A 24,407-nucleotide genomic window follows, 5' to 3' on the forward strand; every position below is an offset into this window, starting at 1 on the left:
ACAAAACAGTAGGGTGTGTGCATCACCATAAGCAAAAACTAAGAGGGAATGAAGATTTTGTGTCTCCCAATTACATCCATATTCCCATTAAATGCTCTTTCATAAGTTGGTTATAGTAGTTGTACTATAATTTTTTGGATTAAAAATATATCATTGCCATCATAACTTCTATCAGATCTTCAATTATTACTGTCATAGACCTACACCCACCATGTCATTTTTTCTTGTATTATTTAAGTATAAGTTAAAAAAAAAATTAAAATTAGCACATTACAATTAAATATATAGTGAGGTAAAAAAAACACAGAAAGCACAAAAGTCATGAAGTATAGCTACCCGGGATTTTGATAAGATTCAAAGGAAACCAATAATAGTCTAGAGTGAAAGTTATTCAGAGTGAATTCTGTGCATTATGTATATTATATAACTGAGGACACATAAACAATTAACATAATACACAGATTTTTGGACCAAATTTCACGATATAATTTGCCTTTTTTTTTTTTTTTTTTTTTTTGATGTAAATCACAATGTGGCCTGGGTCTTTCTCTGTCCGTTTAACGGTCCAGGTCTACCCAGTTCGCTCCGAGAGGCACAGAAGCTAGCCCAAAGGGAATCGTCACTTGTGGGAATTGAACCCAGGTTATCCTGGAATTCTCTCCCACAAAGAGAGTTCATTTGCCACTTGAGCTACCATGTTGGGTTAATTTGTCTAATTTTGTTGTCTTTAGCAATTTCCACTATACTGGGATGAGCCCAAATAAAAATAGGCCCAATCAGATGCTGTTTTACAAGCTTTGTTTTATAATATCCATGGCTTTCTGCCGGCTTCCTTACGAGCAAAATTGAGACGCTTTTTGTATAATATGATTAATATCTCTCAATTCTCTTTCAAAAAAAAATAAAATTGGAAACTATAAAAAACTTTTCAGTGGAGAACCAAAAAAAAAAAAAAAAAAACCTTTAGTGGGGTTTGGTTGGATGGAAAATATTTTTCATGGAAAATGTTTTCTTTAAAGTGAAGGAAAATATTGGTTTATGTTGTTTGGTTGGATGGAAAACATTTTCCATTGGAAAATGGATTCCTCAAAATGGAGGAAAATGAATTCTTTGCAAAGGGGTGAGATTTTGTTTTCCACAAGGATTGGGAAGAAAAATAACATGAGTGGACCATTTTACCCTTATGAAAATTTCTTAATTACATAGACACCTATTTATTCATTCATCTTTTTAAGGGCATATTGGTCTTTATATTCATTATTCCTTATCTTTCTAAATCCAACCAAACAATGGAATCCATATTCCCAGTAATTTCATTTCCACAAACCAAACAATTGAATCAATTTTCCTGGAATTCATTTTCCATGGAATTTCAATTCCATTTCCCTTCAAATATTCTCCAGCGAACCAAATAAGCTGTTAAAGTGTTAGTGTGTTACACAATAGTGAAATTTATTCACTATAAAGTTTCAAGACTCAAGAGTGGAATTTACCTAGTTCACATTCTCAAATAGTAACTGTAAATTTTCATCATCACAACAAAATAAACGAAAAAAAGTACCCAAACTAATAATAGTCAATATTATTATTTAAATTTGTCACATATCTAAAAACATAATAAATCTCAATAATTTTATATCATTTATTTGTATCATAAAACGTTTCTTTGCATTAAAAAGAAAGTAATTATAGACCAAACATTAACAAACATGCGCGACATTTGGTCGCACAAATCATGCAATTTTCTTCGGCTAGTGGAGATTTGATCAGATTTGGCCAAAAATTTCCTACCAAGTCTACAAATCCTACTGACAATTGTTGTACCTACAAATGTATTAGATGATAAATTGATATGACCTATTTATGTCTGAGTTTTATTATATAAACTCTCAAAATTCTACCCCTCATTTATACTTTTTAAGGTGACAAATCAAGATTGATTATTTTCATCATGTGAGTTCACGGAAAAATGTCTACATCAAGAGCATGTTAGGGGAGTACAAATTGGGAGTTTAAAATGATAGTATACCCAAGTATTTTCCTTTCCTTCTTAAGTCTATGTTCATTGATGTCTGAAATATTTTGCTTAGTATCGAAAGCAAAAATAAAAACAAAAACTTATTCCTACCACTATTTTGATTCAGCCCGTTGTACAATATCTTCTTAAGTATAATTTAATCGTTAAGTATAATTTGTGAACTACTCCGTATTATATAAGAATGAGATTTATCAAGTATACATCTTCAGATAATGATTACATATTTTTTTCGTCATCTAAAAAAAATAATGATGACTATTATAAATTTATATTTGGAACTTGAATGATACATATAACGAGCAAGTGCATCTTAATTCCATGTGTATAATTTTCTTGATGTAGATTATTGACTTACTTCTCTTGATGTGCTAACATTTTAATAAATTTGTTTTCTTTTTCGGATACTCAATGCAACCGGAGTTGTTGCAATAAGATAAGATTTACTTTATTGAACATGTTTATCGTAAAGTTAATAAGTGTGTAAACTAGATAATCTCGACATTAAATGATTCGAAATTTGGTCTATATGCTCAAATGCTCCGCCAGACAAGATTTTGTAGTTATTTTTTGCTCATGCTATAAGTAACTATCGTTCAAGAATTATTTGAGCTATTTTGTTCTCACTTCAATGTATGAAAATTTTAAAAAATATATATTAACAATTAATATAACAGTTCAGACGAACTATTAATATACCTATAAAGTCAAAAGTTAAAGTTTTATTTCCTTTCAAATAACAGTTAAACTTTGATCTCAAATTGTGAACATAAAATAATAAATAACATCTTATATTTAAATATAAAGAGTTTCTTTTAAGTTAGATAAGAAGTTAATGTGGCATGTTTTCTTCAAGTATATGACATTTAGTCTTATATGTATACGCGCGCACACACACATACGTGTATATATATATATATATATATATATATATATATATATATATATATATATATATATATATATATATATATATACTCGTGTTCAGGTGCGAATCGCGCGTCCAAGAGAACTGCGAACCTTCCAGTGCGCGTCACGTGTCCAGGTCTAGGTGCATCTATAATTATAACTAGGTGCATCTATAGTTATAAGTAGGTGCACCTATGCGAAAGTAGGTGCACTTGTAAGTCAAAGTAGAAAATCAATGAATGTTAATAAAGCAAAATTATATACATTTGTAGGTGAAAGTAGGTACACTTGTAAGTGATTTTACCTGCATTTTTTACTTACATAAATGCACCAATTACTTACACATATAATATATTTATATACACCAAAAAATACGAATGCATATTGAATGGTTCGCAATTCTCTTCTGAACCACCGTCGCATATAGGGGATCTTTTACATAATTACATGCCGTTATTAGTTCTATTTGATCAGATAAATATTTATTAATTGATTGTAATGTAAAACTTTTAAAATATTTATATATATACATAATCGATATAATATTGTGCGGCGAAGTGCAGCCGCAGACAAAGAGGTATGCATACGAGGACTTTAACAGAAACGTGAACAGATCTGCGCAGGCGGCGCAGCCAATAGTATGCAGGTTTGCGGCAAATTATTGTCATGACTACGATCCACACAATGTTATGTAGACTGTAATAAAAAGTACATTTTTAATATACTAAATTTAAATTATTTTTGTAATGAATGTACATTATACAATATAATGTACATTCAGAACAAAAATAATGTACATCCTCTAAATACAATGTACATTATTTTTGTACAGAATGTACATTATTTTACAGTAGACAAAATATGGTCCACACAACACACAATAATGATTGGCCGTTAGCTCAACCGGCCAATTGGGCACTTGGCCTGTAGTTATACCATGGATCAGGGTCCGCCTTGTAAGATGAATTCCAATCTAAAATACAAAATATACATATTTAATATTCAGAATTTACTTTTTATAAAATTGTGAACATTAAGTATGTAAATTGTTTATTTTAAACTCATATTCACCTTACAAAGTAGACTCGAGTCCATAGAATAATTTGCTTCACTTGGCCGCCTACCCATTAGACCTCATTCTATATTTAAAGCATTTTCTAATGTTAAAATGTTTTTTATGCAATAGTCGAGTGAGTAATATATATTTTTTGTATTTGATTATTGTCAACAATATTTTTATGGAGCCCATTGCATAATATTTTTTTAATGCAATTATCTTTTTTTGTATACTTTACGGGTTATTATACCTGATGGGATCGACTTTTTATAAAAGTCTAACTTCTAATTTGTATTAATAGTTTACTTACCGATTATCAATTTATCATAAATTGGTTGGCTTAAAATATGCTATTTTGTCTTATGATCTGTGATATATCTATGATTGTACAAGGTGATAGAGATTAATCTTCAGTGGGCTGAGAAAGTTTTCTGGACAGTTCCACATTGGCCCAAATGGCAATCTGATTGAGATGGATTATCTTTTATTTGTTTATTTTTGTGGGCAATTTATATTCTACACCACGGCGTACATTGCACTATGCGGCCAGATGCAAAACGACGTCGTTTTAATTATTATTTTTTTTTGAAATTTCCCGCCCCAGTGAATGGCAGTAGGCTTTTCTTTAAAAAAAAACCCGCTGTTCAAGAATGTACATAATGTTATACTTGAATACACATAATGTTATACATGAATACACATAATGTTATAACAAAATATACATACTCTTTTTAAAAGATAATACACATAATCTAACATAATACATAATAAACATAAACTTTTAACATAATACACATCAACACTTAACATAATACACACAAATTTTCTGATTCGGATGTACATAATTGTATAAAAATAATGTACATAATTGTATAAAAAATACACATAACTGTATGAACCAATACACATAACGTTGTGAACGAATACACATAACGTTGTGAACGAATACACATAATCTCAGCAACTTCCTACCGCGCCTCCCAACACGACCCCAAAACGACGTCGTTTTGGGAAGCACGCGGCGCACAGTGTTATGTGCGCCGTGGTGTAGGATATAACGATTGATTTTTGTGCTAAAATGAAAGGTTTTAATGATTTTCATTTAAATTATTTTTTTTTTTCTAAAATTGAGAAAATAGAGAACATATATTACCTTATAGAGAATTGTTGGTTTTATGACTTTTGAGTAGTCAATATCTGGTCAATACTTCCCTTAAAATAAGGAGTATAAAAATATAGAGAAAATATTAAGAGCATAAATATGTCAATCGTTATATCCTACACCACGGCGTACATAGCACTGTGCGCCGCTCCTCCCAAAACGACGTCGTTTTGGGGTCGTGTTGGGAGGCGCGGTAGGAAGTTGCTGAGATTATGTGTATTCATTCACAACGTTATGTGTATTCGTTCACAACGTTATGTGTATTGGCTCATACAGTTATGTGTATTTTTTATACAATTATGTACATTGTTTTTATACAATTATGTACATCCGAATCAGAAAATTTGTATGTATTATGTTAAGAGTTGATGTGTATTATGTTAAAAGTTTATGTTTATTATGTATTATGTTAGATTATGTGTATTATCTTTTAAAAAGAGTATGTATATTTTGTTATAACATTATGTGTATTCATGTATAACATTATGTGTATTCAAGTATAACATTATGTACATTCTTGAACAGCGGGTTTTTTTTTAAAGAAAAGCCTACTGCCATTCACTGGGGCGGGAAATTTCAAAAAAAAATAATAATTAAAACGACGTCGTTTTGCATCTGGGCGCATAGTGCAATGTACGCCGTGGTGTAGGATATAAATTGCCTAAATATGTGGTATTGATGAATATTGCTTTTTCATTTTTCATATATGGGCCTATGGGGGCTATTTATATATATATATATATATATATATATATATATATATATATATATATATATATATTTGGGCTAGAAGCTCTAAGAAAAATAGAAACCTTTGAGTGTCTTATATTAGAAGTCCTTATTACATTAGAAATAGTGAGAAGACAATTTTTTTTTTTTTTTATATTACAAAAGAAAGGGATACCCGCATATACAATTTACAGTTATATCGAGATTCAAACTCTAGACCTCCCATATAAGAGAGCAATAGGATACTAATGGACCATAAAGTCCTTGGTGGGGAGGCGAAATATTAAATCCAATTATTGTTACATTATGAATAATAATTCCTTATTGTACTACGAATAGGTCCAAATGGCCCAATTGTTCATTCCTTCTCGTGCAATCGTTATACCCTGCACCACGGCGCACTGTGCACTGTGCACCCCGCGCCTCCCAAAACGACGTCGTTTTGGGAGGCGCAGTAGAAAGTTGACATGATTATGTATATTTGTTTATACAATTATGTATATTTTTTATTATGTACATTTTTTATACAATTATATATATATATATATATATATATATATATATATATACACACACACACACACACACACACAATTATGTACATCTGAATCAGGAAATTTTTGTGTATTATGTTTTATCACTTTTATGTTAAAAGTTTATGTTTATTATGTATTATGTTAGATTATGTGTATTATCTTTTAAAAAAGAGTATGTGTATTTTGTTATATAATTATGTACATTCATGTATACAATTATGTGTATTCTAGTATAACATTATGTACATTTTTGAACATGATTTTTTTTTTTAAGGAAAATTAACTGCCAAACACTGGGTAGCGAAATTTAAAAAATAACTGAAATAACGTTGTTTTGCACCTGGACACACAATGCTACGCACGCTGTGGTGCAGGATATAAATTGCCCTTCTCGTGTCAGGTCGTGGGTCATAGTACATCATCCATCAACAATATGAGTGTTTAAATAAATTAAAATGTTTTTCTTAGATTGCTAAAGTAATATAAGACTTTGTGTAGCATGTTGTTTCAATTAATGTGTTACTTTTAAATTTATATTGAATCTAATCACATGGTAATGAAAAGTACAATGAAGATCGTACAATATGATTCTTGTATTAAAAAGTCACGAGTTTGATTATTATCACTATTTTTTTAATTGAATATATATGTCGCAATGTTGGATCTTATTAATGCGATTTTTCCTCTTTTATGCAATTTGTGAGCCATTATATAATAAGAAAATTTACCTAGTTCACACTTTCAAATATTGACTTTATGTTTTATGAGCTCATCGTTCCAAAAAATAAATGAAATTGATAGGATATTGGGCTCGAGAAGTCCAAGTGTGGTATTGCAGTTCAATTCATTAATATTGACCCAATTTAGATGACTCCATTTTTTTTTGGTACACACAGTGATTAATTCCCTCGCTGAATTGTAAGCACATCTTTTGGATGGGAGAGCTGGCCTAGAGATTTAAGGTTGCTCCATTCCCAAAGCCAAGGATCAAATCCTTGTTAAGGATGGATGAGTCCCTTCCATTCAACCATACCCTCCAGGTTAATTTAGATGACTCAATGATGAAACATATCTCACCAATTAAAAACCCTAAACTAATAGATAGATAACATATCTATTATTTTTATTGATGGATATATTGAGGAATCGACCCGAACCGACCCGAGGGCGCGGAGCAAGAACGGGTCCCGGGGCGGTGCCGTGTACTCGCCCCTGCGCGAGCCACGACTGGAGGTCGGACCGGCTTCTCCACGGGGTCGGACCGACCTCCAGAGATGGGTTCGGCCCGGCCCCCACAGCGCGGCCCGGTCGAGTCACGGCTTGAGGTCGGACCGGCCTCTCCATGGGGTCGGACCGACCTTCAGAGATGGGCTCGGTCCGGTCGCGAGACCGGGCACGGTCAACGTGAGATCCAACAGCCCCCCGTTTTAGGGGGAGGCGGTTTGGGGGTAAGCTTGTATAAAAGCCCCCCTACCTATCCTAACAGGACATTCTATCCTACTTACATACTTTGTAATAGCGAACCATTGTAATAGCCTATTCACGGCATTTAATATAATATACGGTCCTCACGACCTACGGTCCCTGCGGCCTTACAACATCGTTTATTCCCGTTTATATATTTCCCATATTACGTTCCTATCCGAGTTTAATAATTCGGGCCACCCCGGATTAATTAAATCCATCATTTATATATACGATGGTCAACACACACATACCATAAATAAGGAAAAAGGTCATATAAATCCTCAAACTTTAATTGAAAAATCAACTAGATGCCTAAATTTTTTAAATTTGTAAATAAATCCATTAACATTTTATTTTGGTTTTAAATTTATAACTTTTAATAAATTAATCATCATTAATCCACTTAGGCATATAAAATGAGAAGGATTACTAATGATTTTTTTTTTTGTTTTTGTTTTTTTTTTTTTTTGTTTTCATATTTAGGATATAATATAATTAGGAAAAGATATACGCATGGTTGCATTACGTAACAAAAAAAAAGTGTATATTAAGTTGTCTTTTTCCTTCTGGATGATCAGACCAGGTATGATTACGTTGTTCAATATTCAAACATTTGTTTAAGACAATTAATTTGTGTTTTTATGGTTTTTTTTAATATAATTTTATTTTGAGTGAGATGACAAAATTTTGGTACCGTACGGAGCAGATCAATGTTCTTGGATTATACTGAAATCAGATAGTGAAATGCTACGCTCAATATTTATTTAAATTATTAATGAGCATATACGTCTATTATATATATATATATATATATATATATATATATATATATATATATATATATATATATATATATATATATATATATATATATATATATATATATATATATACTGTTTCAAGTGCGAACATAACTTCCCGTGCAGTCACTACTAGAAATTATGAAATTTCCGACCACCTGAAATTGATCTTAAATCAAGTCGAAAGTCTTGTTCCGACCACTTTTGGTATCCGAAAAAACCTTTGTTACTATTTCCGACCACTTTTTGCTTTCGACTTGATTTAAGATCACTTTCAGGTGGTCGGAAATTCAATAATTTCCAGTAGTGAGTCATGCAGATTGCACCATTCGTTATGTATAAATGCACCACATAGTATTAAAAAATGAAGCAGAATGAAATATAAAAATGCACCACATATTGGTGCATTTTTCACACTTTATGGTGTAATTATGCATATCTAATGGTGCATGATCGCACGACCGCACGAGAAGTCATGTTTGCACAGCAACCAGTCCATATATATATATATATATATATATATATATATATATATATATATATATATATATATATTGAGAGAGAGAATCATTTAATTACTTGTTCATTGAAATTTTTTGAATGAATTATAAAAAAATATAGTAAATAAAAAGTGAATCCAAAATATTTTATTTCCTTAAATTTATGTATTAAAAATATATGTTTAATCACCCATGAGGTGCTAATAAGATGTCCTATAGTAGGTCTCTTCAATTTCTGCTTAGAGGTTTTGAGTCTGCTCACCTATAAAGGAATTGAGTTATTTTTTACCCTTTGAGATGTTATCCCGTATAACATGTTTGATTACTCTTAATATGTCAGATTTTAGTGTATCTTGAGGGTTGAAATTTGTATTAGAAAAATATACGTTTAAGTTAATCTAAAATAATTTTTTTTTTTTTTTTGAAGAAGAAATCTAAGACAAAATCTTAATAGGTAAACTTGTTATTTTTAGATTTATCCTCAACAATAGATTATAACTTTCAACTACTACTATTATCTTTATCTAATTGTTTGACCTTTAAAAGACATGTTAGTTGGGAGGAGTTGGCCATGGTAGAATTATTGAAGGATGCACATTTATATTATGCACCCAACACGTTTCTTAAGTATGTTTTTTTTTTTTTTTTTTTTTTTTTTTTTTTTTTTTTTTTGGTGTACTTCAAATATTACTTGTATATAGTGATTTGATCATGATATCAATTAAATAATGCGTTATGTCTCAATTAAAAATTTATGTTGATAAATAGTCTACAAATCTACATTTTACAGAGTGCAAGCAGCCAATTATATAGCTGCTGTTTTCGTTGATGTGGTCAATATTTTTTTTATTATAAAATTTCAATTTCAATTTATTTTTAAAAATGTTAATTGTATAAACTGTTGGTATATACTTAGTATTTAAAATATTGTATTCGCTTTTGGATATTAATTTGTTCGGTAGACGATTTCAAACGCGAATTTTAATTTATGAAAATATATTTACTTTTCATAATTCAAAAATTAATTTATTTTATTTAAAATAAGAATTATATATAATTATAATGTTGAAATTATTAATTATATAAGGTGGATAAAATAATAGATGATGTGTATGAGTTTGAAAGAGTAGGATCCACAAAAAGGGAGAAACTGGAAAAAAAAAAATAGTAGAAAAAAATGAGAAAATATTATATGATGATGTGTATGAGCTGGGACTACAAATTGAAAAGATAAGGGGAGAAGAGTTGTGAATGCCCTAAGTAAATGTCGTGTTTTATATTTTCTTTATTTCGTTGTATTGAAAAAACATGTTAGTACACAATTTCATATATTGTTAAAGAAATCATTTTAGTACAAGGTTTGCAATTGGGTATTTAATTTCAAGTCAAAATAGTTGGTGTAATGAGAAATACACATGGCATATGTATAATACCTTGTTAAAGTTCTAGGTTACTAGCACAGTGCACACATAATTCATTTGAATTAGGTTTCAAATTCATCTGATTTGCTTTTTCATCCTCGTTTGTGAGTCTTATAAAACATATCATGGCGGCAACACTTTAGATGCTGCAGAGATTTGTCTTTTCGCACCTTTAAACAGGATAAATCTTGTCAAAATTTGATTAGTAAGCTTTCTTTAAAACGATTAGACGACATCTTATCATTCTTATGCAATGATTTGGCTTTTTCCGAAACATAATCCATAAAGATTAGATTCTTTGTAATCTTGTTTGCTTGTTAATATATTTTTTTATAAACAAGATTTCAATTTTGAGTTCAAAACTATTTTGGCATGGGTCATGTTGCCAATTATTAAGTAACCGGTCTACGTACCAAGATTAATTATGTTTGTGTTGGGAAAAATCTGATCAAGTTTTTTCCGTCAAGGTATATTATGACTACTCGAGCTGATCTAACCATGTTTACTCATGATGTAGTATATACGACGAGTATTCTCTACAAAGTATGGTCACAGGTTGATTCCGAGTTCAGATCCCTAGCCTAGTCTACTTGTTTGTTTAATAAGAAGAGCCCGAAGTATACGTGAAGGTGGGTCAGAGGTATCCGAGCTAATAGCTATAGCTAGTGTGTAGAAACATCCAAAAGTCTCTCCTTACAATAATAAATGCGGTATTTATAGGGAACACGAAGGGACAGGTCCTGGGCAAGCGGCACGTGGAGACCATGCACGGGTACAGGCTGAGGCCCAAGGGACCTTGGCCACGTGCCCTGATACTCCTGAGCACACTGCATCACGCTGCGAGGCACCAATAGTCAAGCCGGGTGAGCATAGAAGGTCGAGAAGGCATGCCCTCTAGGTCAGTCGATCGCCGTATAGGCACGGCATGCCCCAAGGATCCGTTATCAACCACCGTATAGGCACGGTGCTCGAGGAATAATCCCCATCAACTCAGTCAGTCATAATTATAATAGAATCCATATACAGAGATTTGCCTATGTTATATGGTTGTTTTAAAATTAAAAACCAAACTAATCTCACATACTGAGACTAATTATGTTTGTGTCCGGTAAGATCTCATTGAATTTTTCAACCAAAATACATTAAGATTGCGTTGGGTTGGATTTCACCATGTTTGCTTAGCTAGCCATGATATATTAAGACTAACACACTGAGATTACTCACATTTGATTTGATTGCTTTAAAATTAAAAGCTAGCAAAACGTTATCATTTTCCTATTTAATATTATAATAATATAAATAAAAGCATATAATTTTATTCTTTATTACACCCACTTTACAAAAGGGTGTTGCAGAGTATCTTTCCCCAAATAAAGATAGTCATAATACTCAACTAATCCAAAGACCAAACTTGCTTTAACGGACAACAATCGTCATCGTCCGTTTGGACCGTTTCCTGAATTACGGCAAACTTTTTAATCAATAATAATAATATTATTATTATAATTCAAGATTAATATTTTCTGCCTAACTGTATTTAATTCATCATCAATTTCTGTCTTAAAAGATACCCCGTACGAGGCTGTGTTTTAGTACTGTACGGAGATGATAAGATCAACAAGCCTCTTTATATATAAAACAAAATTGCAGCTGTTCTTAAGTTACAATTTTACATATATGTGTGAATTCTCAAAATGGTTATTCAACTATGACATTTTTTTAAATTGATTCATTGACTTTTTAATATCTTTAAAGTGGTCCTTTAACGTTTGAATTATAAGTTAAAATGGTCCTTCGTTAGCTTTGACATTAAGTTGGTGTTAAAATGAAGGATAAAACTGAAAATTTAGGTTCTGCACTCCAATTTAAAGCAATATGTGATTCCTTTTAACAATCTGCGCACATATTCCTTCAAATTAGATTTTTTGTACTCATACATCTACAATTAAAATGTGGGATAACCAACTAGAAGACCAGGAATCTTTGCCTTGGTAAGTATGTGGATGAAGTTGAAGATGAACTTTTTTGACCTTCTAGTTGATTATCCCACATTTTGATTGCAGATTTAAGAGAACAAAAACCTAATTTGAAGAAATATGTGCACAGATTGCTAAAAGGAATCACAGATTACTTTAAATTGGAGTGTAAAATCTAAATTTCCAGTTTCGCCATTCATTTTAACACCAACTTAACCGTCAAAGCTAACGGATAACCATTTTAACTTAAAATTAAAAAGTTGGAAAACCACTTTGGAGAAAGAGTAAATACCCAAAATGGTACCTCGACTATAGCAAAATTCACAAATTGGTCATCGACTTTCACAAATTGGCCCCGAAAGGCTTTCCCGCCCCGCCTGCCAAAAAGGCGGAGTGGGCTTATGTTTTTGAAGCCCGTTTTCAAAACGGACTTTTTTGCCCGCGGGCTGGCGGGCTAGCTCACCAGACCGCTTTTTTATTTTATTTTTATTGTTTTATTATTATAGTTATATATATATATATATATATATATATATATATATATATATATATATATATATATATATTATATATTAGTTACTCTGTGTGTATATATATAGATATAGATATATAATAGTATCGGTTATTCAGTGACCGCGATTATTACACCTTCATAACCAAATAGTTGAATAACTGATTTTTTTTTTTTTTGCCTTATAACCAACCGTTAATCGAAATTATCCGTCGGTTTGGTTATTAGTTATCGGTTTTTCGGTAATTATACTTACCTTTATTGGTGTCATTGTTGTCATGTTGTGATGAACAAATTTATGTTATTTTCTTATGAATAAGTATTTTAAGTAGATAACAATTAAGTTATTAACATAGTCACATTAGAGTTTAGAGTTTAGGGACACTTCACACATAATTTAAAAAAAAAAAAAAAAAAAAAAAAAAAAAAAAAAGAGACGGGCTTTGGCGGGCCCCGCCCCGCCAGCGTGCATTGACAGCTCTAGTGCAAATCCATTTATATATACATAATTACATATACCATATTAAAAGATAATAAAATACCCATTAAATATGATTCAGATAATCGAAATCTGTTTCAATTTGTAAAATTATCAATTCTAATATATTTTGGATAAACATGATATTTTCTTAATCCCTAAAAAAAGTCATCTTTCTTACTTATATAGGATGTCCCAACAAACTGTCCTTATTACGAGTATTTATTATAACATTTCTCATTAAAAAATAAGGAGTAAATTGTATATTGTATATATACTATATATATATTAGTCATCCAACATTGAATAGTACGTACGACAAGTACAACCCACCGAACGATGACTAATCTGACGGCAAATCTTCCACTAACCGCCAACTAACCTAGCAAAACCTTCCACATCACCTCACAAAAACAGATCCGACGGCCGAAATCAAAGTCAAATCCCCAACACTTCCGTAGTATAAGGAGTAACGGAGTGTTTTCCTGTTTTATTTTACTATATTTTCATGGAAAAATCACAGTCAAACTTAATTTTGTAATTTTTTTTTAGTACTATTAAGGGTGTGTTTGGTTCGCACATAGGAATCGGAATTGGAATGGGTATCAAATACTTGGTAATGGTAATGGGTTTTGGTGGAAGTATTTAACATATTTGGTAGTATGGTGGAATGTGAATGGTTACTAATAGTTGTGCTTGAGAATGAATAAGGGAATGAAACCCTTATTTTATTTGGGTATGGGTTTTTCAATTGATGGGGTATTCGAAACTCATAATAGTGTTCTAAAAACTTATCAACCAAACGACAACAATCACTTTCATACCCATTCCTATGGGCAAAACCTACCAACCAAACACACCCTAAGTGTATTACATGGCAATATCTGTTTTATACTTTCTTGTAGTTCAAAGAGTCAATATCTCCGCCACCTGAGTTATAAAACATTTGAGAATATATAAATCACGGTGACTCAACAACTCAACAAACATTATCATATTTTGTAATTTTGTAATTACTTAATCAACAGTCAGATGGATGGAATCCATTCAGATTTTCAATGAGATTCAGACCACCACAATACAGTACAGCTTTTAATCGTGAAATCAAGTCAGACCACAAAGCACTAAATCCCGGAACCTCTTTTTTATTTTTTTATTTATTTTTTATTTTTTATTTTTTTGAGTACAAACCCCGGGACCTATTTTACCATATTTTTATATTATATAAACCCTTGCCAACATACGGCAGCCTCGTTATATAAAAGTCATAAACACTCACTGATTTTTCTCATTGTGGCGATCGATATCAGCCACCCACCTCTGAGAAGTTTTGTTCTTTAACGTCTCTATGAAACTTTAGCTTTCGGGTTCTGTTTTTTCTTCTGGGTTCTGGTATCTTTTGTTGTTTGTCGTTCTCGTTTTGTTGTCTGGTTGGGAAAGATAAGGAGAGCCTGGCCTGAGACCTCGTACAGAAGTAGAAAGTTTAGCATTGGGAATGAAACGCTCATGTTGTGATTGCAGAAGGAGGAATCGTCATGTCCAATATACCTAATTCTCTGTCCGAGGTTTGCCTTACTCTGTTTAGGTTAGCCATGTGCTTGGCGGATCCTTGGCCTTTTTCGTAAAAAAATAGGAAAAAAAATACTGGGGATTTCGCGTTTTCGTCGTGTTTCGAGTTTTTTAAGGAAGGTTTGTTTGGTTTAACTGTGATTCTTGGTTTTTGGGGGATTGGGGGATTGGGAGTGTGTTGTTTCTGGGTTTCCTGCGAATATGCGGCGGCTGGGGCGGGGGTTTTCGGTGAAGCATCGGGTGACGACGCTTTTCCGGTGTATGTTCCGGCGCCACCGTTGTTCGGGGAACTACCAGCGGCTGGACGCGGCGCCGCGGTTTCAGGGGAAGATTATCCACTCGGTCGTGAGCTGGACGCGGCGGTTGGGGACGAAGGCCAAGGCGATTTGCTCCAAGGCGCAGTTTTCGGGTTACTTGCCGGCGGGGAAAGAGGCGGTGAGTGAGCGGGCGGCGGCGGTGCCGAAAGGGCATCTGGCGGTGTACGTCGGCGGCGAGAAAGGCGAAGACTTCACCCGGGTTTTAGTGCCGGTGATTTACTTCAACCACCCTTTGTTCGGCGAGCTTCTCCGTGAAGCGGAGAAGGAATTCGGGTTCAACCACCCCGGCGGCATCACCCTCCCTTGCCGGATCTCGGAGTTTGAGCGCGTTCAGACCCGGATCATCAGGGAGAGTTGCGGCTCCGGCAGAATGGTTTCCCGGCGCCGGTGAAGTGTTTGATGATGACGACGACGACGACAAAACCTTAATTAATTAATGACATTCCATTTTTTGGGTGTTTATTTTTAGTTTATATTTTTTTTTCCTTGAATGATATCCATCAGTATTGTAATGATAAATTATTACTTTATTAGTGATGTATAGTACATAAGAATATATATAAGAATTCTCCACCTTTTTTTAATTTAATGTTATTTTTTCACTTTTGATCTTACGACTATAAAATTATTTTTACATTTAATCTCGGATTATTAAATGTGAAAAAATTAATAGTTGGAGACTAAATCAAGTGAAAAAAAACTCGAGCAAAAAAGATCAATTTCAATTCCGATTCTTCAACTATGGGGAATTTTCAAAGTTTTTAATTCTCAAGTTTTAAAATGAATTATACTTAACTTTTTAATTATTAAAAGTGTGTCCGTAGTGTGTGGGTCTCGTCCAGCTTATTCGTGTATCTTTATAGCAAAAATTTATGGTCAGATAAAAAAATTCAATTATAAATTTGACATTAAGTTAGAATCATTTACATAAAAAATTATCTTTTAAATTTTTTAATAAATTCACAACAATATTATACACACACGTATATAATTTGCATGAATATGAAGTGTCATATATAGGTATGCAATATGCGTGTCCTAACGGCTCTCTCTGATGGAACGGCAGGACAAAGATATGTTTGTTCTATATATATATAACCATCAACAGGTCACGAAAGACCACAAAAATTTAATTCTATGTGTATAATATAATTAATGACACATAATTCAAATTAATTACAATTTTTTTTGAATGCCAAATTATTTATAATTTAATTTTTAATTAATATATAACATTTATACTTTTAGAAAATATGTTAAAAATACTATTGAATGTAGAATGTAGAGACGTGGGTGCGATGTTTTTCTACGTGTGGATTACTGTATTTAAAAATAATTTTTTAATTTTATTTTATGGTATTCAATAAACATTGTCGTGAGCCATTATTCCCGTTAAATACTTTTTTGTTTTTTGTTTGTTTAGGAATTCGATTACATTGTCGTGAGCCATTATTCCCATTAAAAACTTTTTAAATCCTTTAAAAAATCATAACCCTTTTTGTTTTGTTTTAATCCTTTCTAAGAGTAATATCATCCGTTGAACTTTGAAAAAAAATTTTGGTACCAAATAAATAAAGTGTATCAATAAATTAGAAAAAGAATACAATAAAGAAAAATAACGATGGCGACCAGCGTGACGTGCTTACTAAGTGCACTAATTATACTTCACATGATTTTCTTTTTGCTCCTTCTCAAATATTGCCCTCAAAAGCTCAATTTTGCAGTAAAACTTCCTATGTCTCCATTTTCCTTTATTCTCTGCATCATGAAAAACTCAAGATTTTTTTTTATTGGGAATGCTCTAAGGAAGTATTTTTTACATTTATGAATGAAACAAATATTTTACTATAAAATGATTAATATTAAGAAATAAGATTTCAAAAAATATATATAAATGAAGAAGATAAGGGAAAGCAACCTATGTATATTGACGTTATCTTTCTATTAAAAAAAAAAAAACGAATAAAAAGAGAAAAATATGGAGGTTTTTTTTTTTTTTTTTTTTTTTTTTTTTTTTTTTTTGGTTCATAAAAATTGTCAGATAGTTTATGCCAAAGTTGCTCATAGCCATTGGTGTCATTTTCCTAAATACTGAAAAGTTTTAGTGGAGAATATTGTAATATTTGAGGTATGACAAGTGCCAACCTTCTTCTCTTAAAAGGTTGAATTCTCAACCCTAAGGACCAAAGACCTCTCATACTCTAGTTTGACAGAGTATTTGAGAGCATGTAAATCACGGTAATTCAATAGATCAGCATACATGTTAAATGCTGGTATTCACAAGGGATTTGCCCAGTCCACTTTAGACATAATCCCTATACTGTTGTTGTTGAGGTTTGAATCTTAGTATCTTCCTCAAATACTGTCTACTGAACTAGTGAGCTAAGTCCGTGAGCCAGGTGCTAACGTAACTGAGGGGAGTGTGAGCCCTCGTGGGCGTTCCCTTCACAAGGAGCAAATTGGAGTCAAATTTTTATTTTTGAGATAGTTTTTGTGGAGTTATGCATGGTATATGGTTGGGTACTGTTTTAATACTTTGAGAAGATTAAAAAAAAATGGTGTTTTATTTAACATATTTATAGAGAAAATAAATTTTGGTGCAAATTGAATGAGAATTCATTTTGACACCACAGAACTAAGACATCTTGTTTTGTTTTGTTTTGTTTTGTTTTGTTTTTTAATTTTGTTTTTGTTTTTTTTTTTTTTAATAATGTTCCTAATGAAACTCAGTCTCCTTTGCTGGCTACCATCTATTCCCCATGCCCCCCAGTCACAAAAAGAAAAGAGAAACTCACAACATCACAAATTAATTAGGTAAAATTACATCACATAAAACAAAATTTATAGGATTAGATGTCACTTCGATCATATCATTAATTTATCCAGAAAGGAGTGACTAAGTGAATTTGGAAAATAATTATTATATTTAAAGGTCAAGAGTAAATTATTGTGGCAAATTATACTATTGACCAGGGTCTACATTGCATTGTAGACCCTGGTCTAAAAATAACCTTCTGTATTTATAGTTCACATATTCTATACCTGCAGTTGATAGTTTTTATACATACAGCTATCATATTATGTGTCAATTATCAAATCATTTGTTCACATGTACATCAATTGTTAATTGCAGGTACATAATATGTTAACTGAATGTACATATATAATTTTTGTATCAGAATTTACAATACAATATGGATTCTGGTCCATGATATAACAATTTAACACTTTTTTAATTCAGTTCGTCATGTAAGATCTTCCTAGTAAAGTTTATATGATATATGAGTATAGCGCGGGTTTTTATCTGTCACCCAACAAAAAATTGGGGATTGGATGGATAGTGGGATACACGACCTTAAACATTATAAACGCAATGTGCGGCAAGGATTTGGGGGAATTGCAATGGAGATCAAGAAAATTGGATTGCGATCTGGCATTAAATGTCACCTAAATCTCTCCAAAATTGTCTTCATCGAAGAGGCTATCTGCTATCACTTGTTAGAATCAATTGTATGATTGGTGAAGATGTCTCATCATATCAAAACACAATTCCCAGGATAAGCTACAAAACCCAAATGCCCAACTTGCTTCATATAGTTCGATGCCTACACATATATGACAATTAGCTAGGGACCAGTGGACAAACGCAAAAGCTATCAAACATTGGTCCCGGCGTTGGGCAACTGGAGGACCAAGGTTGTACCACTTTTCGAGGTTTCGTTTTTCAATGTCGTGATCTATTTGCTTTCTCATTGTTATCGTACTTTTTTCCGAACATTCAAAAGTGAGCTAAACTTTAAGATTTGCGGTTAAAAATGATCGTTATGGACATGTTGAATTTATAACTTTAGAAGTTAATAGTCGGCCAACATAAAATTGCATATGAATTAGAGTAAACTTGGATATAAGAGTGATTAACAACAAAACAACAACTTGGAGGGTGTGGTTGAGTGGAAGGTTAAGGTCAAGGGTTCAAATTCCTTGCTTTGGAATGAAGCAACCTTAAATTTCCAAGTCAGCTGTCCCACCCAAAAGAGGTGCCTACAGTTCAGCGAAGAATTAGTCACTGGAATCTTGAGTATACAAAAAGAAACACAACAAAACAACAATTCTCTTGGGTATTTGAGATTGCAAAATGCAAATCACTTAAGATCCTTTTTCAATGTATTTATAAAAGTTAGAAATTTAATGCTCTTGACTAATTTAAGAAGCTGAATTCCTAAAAATCTGCTAATAATTGATCACAAATTGATTAGGTTCTGATCATATCAAAACTGTACCCTTTCCCAAAATATGTTAACAAATTACACATACCACACTTTCCAAAGATAGGCAAAACGCCTCTTTGAGATTCCGGGTTGACCAAACCTAGGACAAGCACAACCCACGGACAAGGACCAGGACCATAAGCCAACCAAGGACACACATAAGACCCTTCATCCTCATTTACCGAACCAATTTGTCGATCTGAAAAATTCATTATCACTATTCTTTATCCGTCAATATTTTGACTTGTGACCAAAAATTTGATATATTAAGTCATCGGCAGAAATGTGTTTGTCATTGTCACTATTCCTAACCATTTACTAAAACGACATCGTTTATTAGCTTTAAAAAAAAAAAATTTGTATTTACTACCCATTTATTGGCATGGACCGTTGAGGAAAGCTATTTGTCAATTGTCACAAAGGTATGATTAAAGCATATAACCAGCAGGAAGCCACCTTCGGTCCAGGCCCATTAGTACCATTCCACTCAATTTAGGCTTTGTGTTTCCGCAAAGTTTACAAATCGGAAGCCCATTTTTGAGAGGCTCAATCATTATTGTGTGGATCATATTTTGTATACAATAAAATAATGTACATTCAGTACAAAAATAATATACTTTTGTATATTAAAAATGTACGTTATATTTAGTGAATGTAAATTATTTGTGTACTGAATGAACATTATATTGTATAATCATTCAGTACACAAATAATATACATTTAATATATTAAAAATATACTTTCTGTTATCGTCCACACCACTGTGTGAATCATGATCCACACAATAATTTGGCCAAGAGCCCGGCGTGCGTTTTACTCAAAGCGGATGGAGATGTCATATATATACATGGCGGGTGGACTTGGACTTGGACGTCGTGATGTCATCTTCAAGCTGGTCCAACGTATTGAAGTGACGGCGTTGATTTGTCTGTCACGACATAGGAATGTTTTCTCAGACGACCAGCCAACCGGAGACTTCGACGACGTTCACTTCAATTCGTCGCCGCCGGAGACGAAGCATTCTCGGATATCAGACAGCTTTGTCTCATGCAACTAGAGACAAAGCTTCGCCTCTCAGAATGCGTTTTCGTTGACTTCTACGGCAAGATTGGTGACATGTACAACGAATTTTCTAACTAAAAGTGGAAATTTGCAATAATTAAAAAAAAAAAAATTTGTCACATAATAATCCACGTAAGTAATGTGACGCCTAATTAAAAGTTGCATGGAGTAACTCTCTCAAATGGGAGGTCATGGATTCATGTCTCGTCCAAGTGGGACGATATTGACTCTTTATGTTTTAATTTAATAGATCGAGAAAGTATATTTGACCAGATTTTAATTGCAGGAAGTAATTTAATGGGTTATTTAACATTTCTATAATGTTTTCTGAAATTAGAAAATTTCAATATTTAATTTATTACTTGGTACAATGAATGACAATCAACAGCAATACAAAGTGTATTATACAATGACTTATATGAATACTACTTTTTTCTTTCAAAATCACTTAATCACACGCTTCTATCAACTTAATTAATAATAGGTATTACAGACCAGAAGTGAATGGCACGTTTGTGGCGGGTAACCATGAGCCACCGGCGATGAAGTTGCCGACGGTGAACTTGGACGCCTCCGTTGCGCTGGTGATCACATGATAACCGGCCCATTTCACCCGGTTGGCCGTGGACGCCCCCGCCCCGGTGTTCGAGTACTCGCCGTAGTATAATGTATTTAGCGCGAAATTCCCATCCCACGGCAACCATCCCGCCGGATCAATCAAGCTATCGAGGGAGGTTTTCATGAAGACTGTGCGGGAATATTGCTGCCACGGCCGTCCCAGGTAGGTCTTGACGGAGCCTAGAGAGCCTTTGAGGTCGGACGCCGCCGTGACTTTGCTGTTGTGGATTGATATTCCGGTGTTCTGGTTTGGGTCGGTCCGGCCTTGGGCGGTGATGGTGTTGGTCTTGTTTGGTGGGTTTCGCGCATAAATGTTGCAGTTTTGGAAGACGGCGGCGGCGTTTCCGAAGATGAAGTCGACGGTGCCGTAAATGTCGCATTCTCTGTAGAATTGCCTGTCGGAGTAGACGTAGAGTGTGTCTTGGTAGCCCTCGAAGCTGCATTGGTAGAACACTGAGAGATCGGAGCCGGACCGCAGCGCCACCGCCTGATGGTTTGCCGCTCCGGCGGTGTTTCTGAATGTTATGCCTTGTCCAATAAACCCATCTCCACTCACAGCTGTATATATATTTAAATTCCATCAGTAATTAAAATAAATTAAACAAATCTTTAGTTCCTGATAATTGGAGTTCCGTCTCAACAGCTTAAACTGTCCCTTACGTGTGCAGTGGGTTTCAAGCAACTCATGACCTTTGGTCTGGTTCTGATATCAATTTGAAGGATGTTCTCCATGTCAACTAAAAGTAGCTGATAGTTGGATTGCACATTAATGGCTATATGCTCAACACGAGTGAGTGTTAGATACTTAAATGGTTGGCAAAACCCTTAATCTAGATTTGACAGTTACAGTGTAAGAGTTTTATTTGTTTATTGGGAGGTCCAAACAGTCAAACCCTGATCTTTCTATTTAATGAGCAGTTGAATCACCCTGATTTACCTTGCCTTTTGTGTGCAAAATTAAACAAACATTTATACTTATGCATGGCTTAGTGACTACTTACCGACGGTGGCGGAATTGAAGGTGGTGGTGCCGCCTCCAACGCTTTGGCTTCCGGTGATAATCGTCTTCCCAATTCCATCACCCACCATCATGATATTTTTCAATTTGCTACCAATATTCACATTTTCCTTGTACACTCCTGCCTTCACATATATCACATATCTCCCACTCCCACTTCTCTTCCCCGCCGCATTCACAGCTTCCGTCACGGTCTTATAGTCCCCGGACCCATCTTGCGCCACCACAACATCCGCCTTAGAAGCAGCCGACGACTGCAAGAGTTTCCGGTCACCGGGCTTAGTCCAAGCGGGGAAACCATCCGTGTAGCCAGTGGGCTCATTGTTGTTGCCCGTGTAACCTTTGTTAATGGCTAAAGTGTTGCTGATCAAATACGACACGTTGCGTGACATCATGGGCATGATGTTGCCCGTGATGCCAACGTCTACAAACCCGGCCCAACATGTCTCCATGTTGGTCAGGGCCGTGCTGAGCCATGTCTGCGCGTCCGCAGCCGAGCACTTAATATTGGGATCAACTGTAACGTTGATTTTCACAACCATATTCTCGTACAGCTCCAAACAATCCTCCCATGCAGCCTTTTCTTGCTCGTTACGGCACTTCGTGCCTAACGAGTACGTGTTAGCTTTCTCATGCATGGCATGCTCAAGCGCCACTTCCATGGCAACATTAAGGAAATCCGTTTTATCCTTAATCTGTCCGCCATTGTTGCGGCCCCGAGACAGGTAATACTCGCATGGTTGCGGGTACGGGGTCTGGCTACACCAAGATTTTATCTCAGCTGGAGAATAGCCGGAAACAGTCGTGAAAATAAACACGGTTAGGAATAAACAAGTGAATAGCAATGGAAGATTTGCCATTTTCGATCACTATGTGAGATAGAGCTTTGGTTGTGTGGTTTCTGCAGGCTTCGTCTTAGTTTCTTTATATGGAAGCATTGGGGTGATCGAATGCAGGCTTGGCGATGGTGACGCATCATCTACAATTCCACATTTCTTTTTAATTTCCATATTCATATTGGTTCTACTTTTCAACTAATTATGTTTTGAGGAAAAAAAATGCATTTTTAGTTTATTAATTGTTCCTTGCTATCGAAGTTTTTATTGCAGCAATATATACCCATAACTCTTTAAAAAACGTTGCAGTTTTAACCCCTGAAACAACAAAACTATTAAAATCTATAAAAATTTATTTAGTGCATGAGTAATTTAGTACTTTTTAATATTTTTTCTTTAATTATAATATTTTTTTAGTCTTGATATTACATTTAAAAAATAAAAAACTTCGATTATTTAAACAGTTTCGTGTAGTAAAAATAGGGATGATGATGATGTACCAAACTTAAAGATGAAACGTTTTAGGGAAAAATGTCGTTAATTCTTTATTTTTCAAATTAAATACCAAAATTAAAAAGGTAATAAAGAATAAAGATAATAAAATTTTAAAATACTCATGTATGTATTAAGTAAAATTTTAATAAAATTTAATAATTTTGTTTATTTATAGGTTAAAATTGTAACTTTTTTGAAGATTTAATGGTGTATATTATAACAAATAAAAAATAAAGACTAAAACAAATATAAAAGAACAATTGAGGACTAAAAATAGATTTTCCCTTATGGTTTTTAATTTTATTTTTCCAATTGGATAAAAATCTCAGAATAAGAACATTATTTAAGTTGCCAGTTGCATGGGCGTTGACTTAGAAGAATATTAGATGGACAAAATCGAGATGGATATGGCTGAGCTGAAACCGTCGAAAGTATCGCTTAGGAATGTTGACTATTCAAATACTACGTATATAATTGAGTCGTCATGATCCAATTGTTAGAAATTAAAGAAAAAAAGATTGGTCAATTCATTAAATATTATAAAATTTGAAATTTCAAAATGTTGATGAAATTGATCTACTCTTTTTTTTTAAATTTTTTTTTTTTTAATTTCAAATTTATTTTTTAACCATGAGACATATTG

At 33.3% G+C, this 24,407-nt stretch overlaps 2 protein-coding genes across 3 annotated transcripts; one reads left to right on the forward strand and one right to left on the reverse strand.

Moving 5' to 3' along the window:
- Positions 1-912: 912 nt before the first annotated feature.
- LOC109183395 (probable pectinesterase/pectinesterase inhibitor 17) lies at positions 913-23,310 on the reverse strand. Of its 2 annotated transcripts, XM_019333477.1 has the most exons (5): positions 22,417-23,310; positions 21,289-21,973; positions 12,006-12,009; positions 11,820-11,826; positions 913-924 (listed from the first exon to the last, which is right to left on the reverse strand). In XM_019333477.1, exons 1-3 carry the CDS (start codon positions 23,291-23,293, stop codon positions 12,006-12,008), a joined length of 1,566 nt encoding a protein of 521 aa, XP_019189022.1. In that variant the 5' UTR covers positions 23,294-23,310; the 3' UTR covers positions 913-924; positions 11,820-11,826. The 2 variants fall into 2 exon arrangements, with proteins under 2 accessions (XP_019189022.1, XP_019189027.1); XM_019333482.1 differs by lacking the exons at positions 913-924; positions 11,820-11,826; positions 12,006-12,009 and having other exon boundaries at positions 21,245-21,973.
- Positions 14,845-16,048, forward strand: LOC109183445 (auxin-responsive protein SAUR36-like). The gene has a single exon (XM_019333542.1). It carries the CDS (start codon positions 15,352-15,354, stop codon positions 15,856-15,858), a length of 507 nt encoding a protein of 168 aa, XP_019189087.1. The 5' UTR covers positions 14,845-15,351; the 3' UTR covers positions 15,859-16,048.
- Positions 23,311-24,407: the final 1,097 nt, after the last annotated feature.

This window comes from Ipomoea nil, unplaced genomic scaffold, assembly GCF_001879475.1.
Source record: "Ipomoea nil cultivar Tokyo-kokei standard unplaced genomic scaffold, Asagao_1.1 scaffold0188, whole genome shotgun sequence".
Lineage (NCBI taxonomy): Eukaryota > Viridiplantae > Streptophyta > Magnoliopsida > Solanales > Convolvulaceae > Ipomoea > Ipomoea nil.

Excerpts from the sequence above, each read along its gene's own strand:
- LOC109183445 (XM_019333542.1), top strand. The coding sequence starts at position 15,352 with ATGCGGCGGCTGGGGCGGGGGTTTTCGGTGAAGCATCGGGTGACGACG.
- LOC109183395 (XM_019333477.1), bottom strand. The coding sequence starts at position 23,293 with ATGGCAAATCTTCCATTGCTATTCACTTGTTTATTCCTAACCGTGTTT. Across the intron at positions 21,974-22,416 it reads CTTCAATTCCGCCACCGTCG|CTGTGAGTGGAGATGGGTTT; the intron begins GTAAGTAGTCAC and ends ATATATATACAG.